We start from the raw sequence: 6,098 nt of genomic DNA, 5'->3' as shown, positions 1-6,098 counted from the left end.
AATCCGCTTAGAGTGAAATTCTGCTCTTCTGAACCAGAAAACTTTGACAAGGCCAACTATCGCTGAGTGACAAGCCTTTGCATTCTCTCCAGGACATTTGTTTGCTTGGTTGTTTGTTTCTTCACGAATTGACAGTTAAAGGTGTCTTAGAATAGTCTTATTATTCCTTGCGGCGGTACACAAATTCACTCACCAGAGAGCAAAGCATTTTCTTGTTTTGCATAGTTTCCTACTACAGAAAATAGGAAACTCTGCAAAGCATGTATTTTCATAATCTGTTTTATTAGCATAATATTGTCTTCTTTTCATTTTACTTAATACAAAACAAATGTTTAACTTCCTATTACATACATCGGTCATCATTATATAACATAAATGCATTTGCCTGCAACACTTCGTTTGGGGCAGATTTTTTTTAAAGCAGGCTTTCCTCTGTTCATTCCTGGTTCTCCAACAATGAAATCCGGTCATACTTTTCTATAAAATAACGTGATTTTTTTTACAAATGCATTTTATTTAAAAACGTTGATGACATTTCAAGTCTGTAACAACAGAAAAAAATCAATTTTGATGGAAGAGATCTATTTTTAAAAATACCTCTAAGTGCTTTTTTTTTTTTAAAACATTAACAACTGTTTAAAATCACAGCTTTTTAAAGGTACTTATTCATTGTTGAACATCAAGTGTTTTGTTTCACAGATTTGCCGGTGAAATTAAAAAGATTTGGCTAAAGTATGATGATTTCAGAAGATATAATCCCAGCTAATAAAGAAACTTTGTACATTTGGCATCTGATCTAGTCCCAAGTCACCAAAAAATAAAGAATCTCTGGTCACTCTGGAGCAGTAGGTGGCACACTAAATGTTCCAAATGAACAGAGGCATTTGACATGGTGGCAGGACAGATTAGCGGATTTTTTTACATTTATTATCCTCCAAATAAAGTTATTTCGTTATATTTTTAAATAAATGTTTTTTAGGCTAGAACAACACACATAAATCTCCAAATGCCTCTGTCCCTGAACCTCAATTTAAATATTTTAGGGGTGCCTGGTTATTATTAGCTTCCACCACTCCGAAGTTAGGGCTGTGGTTTAAGAGTTTCTGCAGTTTAAAAAAACAAAAACTTTGATAACACAGATAACTAATATAGAATTCATTTTATTCAGAGCACCACTTTTCTCATGAGTCATCCTCCCCTATTTTTTTGGTTGAAATGAGTCTCATTTGCTGACCCGCTCTACCAGGACTTGGCCCAGCATAGACACAAAAATGCACCCAAATCATAAAACTGCTCTTCTTTCAGTTATGTTTTATTTGTAAGTGTACCGGGACACATCCCCCTGTTGTATTTTGGCGCACAGAAATGGTTCTGATAGAAGTGGGGAGGGGAAAAGGTAATAGAGCAAAGACATAACCAATGAGAAAGCTCAGCAAACATACATGGACAGGTAGATAAATCCGTGAGACATTTCAGGATTAACACTGGCAGTTTGTAACCACTGTGTGAGTGTGTGTATTAAAGAAAATATTTACAATAATCTTCCCTTTTTACTTTTCCTCTAAATACAAGAATATGACAAGAATGTTGTGTTTTCAGTGAAAACAGGCAGTAGACTGTGAAATCACTCTATCCACAAAACGGTCTATCAGAAAGCTAGCCCAGTTTAGTGCTCAGTTTCAAATGCATAGAATGTTTGCGCTGCAAACAATGATATACAACATAATTAAATAAATAATGCCTAACCAGAGTGAGACCTAATTGTGTTTCTTTCTGTACCTTTTAGATCATGCATGATTTCAGTCTTGTTAAATGGCAGGTTTTTTTTCTTTTCTCATTTCTTCTGTTTTCAATTTTTTAGTTATTATTAAAGGATGAGAATAAGCCATCCCTACACACAAGATCAAAAGAGTACCTTGTGCACCAAGCAGGCATTTTACCTAACCACCTTCAACTGTCTTTCTCATTTTTAAAATTCATCTGCAATCAAATATCTTGATTATTACTATGAAATACTGTACATGATTTTCTATTTGGGAGACTGATAGTGCAAATTAAAGTTCTTGCTACCCAACATTTATCCCCATCAATAAATTACTTTTTAATAATAATAATAATAATAATAATGAAACACAGTTGTTCTGCTTCCCCTACCCCCCCAACATGCAGACCCTTTTGAAACAAATGGAGGACTTTAAACCTGCCTTCCTCTCATTTGGGATTTAGTTGATTTTTCTCATAGCCAAGTCCTACTCCAACTGAAAGCAGAAACTTCTCAATATTTCACTGATTTCATGTTCTCCAAGAGAGAAGGAAAGCGGACCTAGAAGAGCTAGATGGATTTTGTTCTGTGGAGAAAAGGAGACAGAGTATTTCTCCTAGTGTCTTCCATCCCATCAGTCTATTTGAATCAATAGGAAATACAATTCAGTAGGTAGTTTAAAGTAAACCACACTCAGAAAAATAAAGGGCAAGCAAGTTCTATGAGTGGGGGGAGGGAGCTGATTTTGAAATAGTCTGTTTCTAGATCTTAGATATAAGAGCAAAACTGAAAAAGAGAAAAACCTTGTTAAAATTTATTTTCCTAGAATAAAATATTTATTTCAGAGCTCCTAAATTCTGCTTTTCAATCAGTTCAAAGACTACCTCTCTCTCCTTAAACACCCCGCACCCCCATTAGGCCCAGGCCACAGTAGTATAGGCCAGGTCACTGGAAAATTTAGACTCCAACTAAAGTGGCAGTCACCCCCCCCCAACAGTTCCCCCCACTCACTTTCTGGCAATGGAGAGCAGCCATCGGAGTCTCATTGGAAGGAAGAAATGAAAGAGAACACGGATGGGGTGGAAGTGAGACTTAGAGGGAAAATTAATATTAAACACACAGAACCAACTAGCTTCGCTACCCAGAATTTCACCTTTCTTTTTCGGTTTTTGACTCAGTTCGTGTGTGTGTGGGGGGGGTCAGTGGTAAATAATGATGGTGCTCTTTTTTTCTCTTCGTTAGGGGGAAATGAAGCTGCAGAATACGGCTCTCTGGAGTTAAAATTTCTAAAGCATCTTTTATTTGCTTTTGTTGTTTTGTTTTAGTTTGTCCTTATTTGCCTAGTTTTTGGTGGTCGGTAGGTTTTTGTACATAGTTCCTTGGTCCCCAGGAGATTTTGATAGGTGTCTCTGGTCCAAAACAATCCATTTCCCTACCCTTCCCGAGTCTCCCCCCCACCCTAACCCCCAGAACCATCCTGCTCCTCAAAACCCTCCAGTCTCCGCTTTCCTTCCCCCCACTCCCCCGATCACCCAAATGCTCCCTCTTCTCCCCTCCATCCTCTCCAGTGTCCACACCCAACACCCTAGTCTTCTAGGCTAGGGGAGGATGAAGGCAGGGAGAGCAGAAAGGGGGCGGAAGAGAGCGCAAAAGGAAGAAGTCTCCTAATGCAGGCAGGATAACCGACACTCCAAATGGGGTGGTGGGGAAGCAGGCCCGGGAAAAGCCCTCTCAATGCCCCATTCAGCTCCCCGCTCTGTCCCACCCGGCACCTCCTACCCCCCTCAGTAAGTGGCGGAGAATTTCATCCGCTTCTGCTTCTGTCTCTGGTTGCAAAACCACACCCGCACTACGTTCTTTTTGAGGTCCAGTTTCTCGGCGATGGCGGCTATCTTCTCAGACGAGGGCCGAGGTTGTACCGCGAAGTAGGCCTCGAGGGAGCGCTTCTCAGGCGCTGCGATGGAAGTCCGCTTGCGCTTCTTCTCGCCGCCGTTGAAGAGCTCTGGCTTGTTCATTTTCTCGCGCTGCGCACCCTCGGCCTCCTCGAGCCATGCCTGCAGGATGGGCTTGAGCGCGATCATGTTGTTGTGCGAGAGCGTGAGCGACTCGAACCTGCAGATGGTGCTCTGGCTGAGCGAGCCCACGCCCGGGATCTTGAGGTTGGCCAGCGCCGAGCCCACGTCGGCCTGCGTCACGCCCAGCTTGATGCGCCGCTGCTTGAAGCGCTCCGCGAACGCCTCAAGCTCGCGCGGGTCCGTGTCCGAGTCGCAGATGGACGCCAGGCCCGCGGCGCCCACCACCGCCGCAGCCGCCGACGCCGCCGCCACCTGCCCGGCCGCTGCCGCTGCCGCCGCTGCCGCCGCGCCGTGGTGCGCCGCCGCCGCCACCAGCCCTGGGTGCGGCAGCCCCGACGGCATGTTCATGGCGGCCGCCGCCGCGGGGTGCGACAGGTGGCCCAGGCCGTGCATGTGCGGGTGCGGGTGCGCCGAGCCGCCCAGCAGCCCGCTGCCCGGGCCGCCGCCACCGCCCCCCGGGCCACCGCCGCCGCCGCCGCCCCCGGGGCCGCCGCCGCCTGGGCCGCCGCCGCCCCCTGGGCCGCCACCTCCCCCCGGACCGTCGTGGGCACCACCGCCACCGCCCGCCGCGCCCGCGCCGCCCGCGCCAGCCATGAGCGCGAGGGAAGGCGACGAGATGTGGTCCAGCAGGTCGCCCGGCTCGAGCGCCTGGTGATGGTGGTGGTGGTGGTGGTGGTGCGCCAGCGGCACGGTGGACGTAGACGTGCAGGGCACGCTGTTCATCGTGTGGTACGTGGCGTCCGGCTTGAACGGGTGGCTCTTGCCCTGGGACACGGCGATGTCCACGGCCGCCAGCGCCTCGGCCCGCGCCAGCAGCGTTTCGTCTAGGCTGGCGAAGAGGTTGCTCTGCAGCTGCAGGCGACACAAACCAAACCAAAAAAACCACAAAACCAAAAAAGCAAACACAACACAAAACAAAACCACACACAAGCCAGAAAGCACAACAAGCAAAGGACAAACACAAAGCAACCAAAATAACAACAACGGGGGTGGGGGGAGTGGAGACCGGGAAAGGCGGAATGGGAGACACATTGGAGATGAGACAGGGAAGACAGACGAGAAGGGTCCGGAGTGTGGGTAGGGGGACAGATGTAAGGAGAGGGACACAGGAACACATTCCGGGAACGGGCGTGGGAGACGAAAAAGGAGGAAGGAAAGAAGAAATGGAGATGTAACTCGCAGCTGGGGACCCGTGTCGCGCACCCGCACACGCAGAGATCGCCTTTCTGAGGCATGAAATTAACAGAGAAAGTGGAGGAAAGTCGAGAGTCATGGCCCCAGCGCTCCCCACTCATCGCAGGCGCCGGACACGGAGGCAGGGGCGACAGAAACACGACATTCAGCCCCACTGTACAAAACGTGCCAAGCAGCGGGATTCCTCTAAAAATCCCTGCCCGCAAATCCCCGGACCGGGACTTTTGCACACACCAGCACCCGACATGCAGCGTCTCGGAAACGGGGCGGGGGCGGGTGCGCGGGCTGGAACCGCGGGTGTGGGGCGCTTACCGGCGGCGTGGGCAGGCAGGCCCGCCGGATGGCCTCGGAGCTGGAGTGCAACGACGGGTACTTGTGCTCAGGGAGGGTGGGATGCATGGCAAAGTGAGGCTGCTTGCTGTTCATGGACATCATCTTGATGGCTTGGCATGTAAATCCACAAACACTCCGAAAGTCCGCGGGAAAGTGCGCACGCCGGCTCTCCCGGCCTCGCTTCCCAGGCTGCAGCCGCGGCAGCTGGCGGCACGGAGTCGGCGGCCGCGCGGGGGGCTGCTGCGCTCCTGCTGCCGCCGCTGCCGCCCCGCGCTCGCTTTGACCGCGCAGAGCGCCGCGCACCGGCCTCGCGATCCCAGTTCTCCAAGAGCTCTAGCCCCGCGCGCGGACGGGATGCACTCCTCTTACACCTGAGCCCTACTTCTCGCGGCCGGCCCGGGGAGCTCTCGCGAGAGCTCGCGGCCCAGCCGCGCTGACAGGCATCAGCCGTCTTCGTCTGTCTGACGCGCGCTCTCTTTCGGCGGCACCGTGCGTCTGCGCGCGCGCGCGCGCTCGCCCAGCAGCTACCCGCGCGTGGGAGCCGCTCTTATAGTGACCACCAGCAAGGACAGCGCAGGTGATGCACCTGTAGCTGCCGGGGCATGCGCACTGCACGCTTCACCTTCCCCACCGCGGGTCTAGAAAGATCAAAAGGGCCAGCTATTGTCTGAGGGTAGGCATCTTTTAAGCAGGGAAAGACAAGATGTTCGCACGCAGCTCTGTAGTTTCCCCTC

General features: G+C 50.3%; 1 protein-coding gene across 1 annotated transcript; it reads right to left on the bottom strand.

Moving 5' to 3' along the window:
- Positions 1-263: 263 nt before the first annotated feature.
- POU4F1 (POU class 4 homeobox 1) lies at positions 264-5,868 on the bottom strand. The gene is made up of 2 exons (XM_019742552.3): positions 5,344-5,868; positions 264-4,689 (listed from the first exon to the last, which is right to left on the bottom strand). Exons 1-2 carry the CDS (start codon positions 5,464-5,466, stop codon positions 3,547-3,549), a joined length of 1,266 nt encoding a protein of 421 aa, XP_019598111.3. The 5' UTR covers positions 5,467-5,868; the 3' UTR covers positions 264-3,546.
- Between the last annotated feature and the right edge of the window lie 230 nt (positions 5,869-6,098).

Source organism: Rhinolophus sinicus, chromosome 16 (genome assembly GCF_057876585.1).
Source record: "Rhinolophus sinicus isolate RSI-liver-muscle chromosome 16, RSI-T2T, whole genome shotgun sequence".
NCBI lineage: Eukaryota > Metazoa > Chordata > Mammalia > Chiroptera > Rhinolophidae > Rhinolophus > Rhinolophus sinicus.
Note: the sequence above shows the minus strand (reverse complement) of the source record. Positions and strands in the feature narration are given on the sequence as shown.

What these genes read in the sequence shown, in the direction of transcription:
- POU4F1 (XM_019742552.3), bottom strand. Translation starts at nt 5,466, where the DNA reads ATGATGTCCATGAACAGCAAGCAGCCTCACTTTGCCATGCATCCCACC. An exon ending in CCTGCCTGCCCACGCCGCCG is followed by an intron (nt 4,690 to 5,343) that starts GTAAGCGCCCCA and finishes TGTCGCCTGCAG; the next exon opens with CTGCAGAGCAACCTCTTCGC.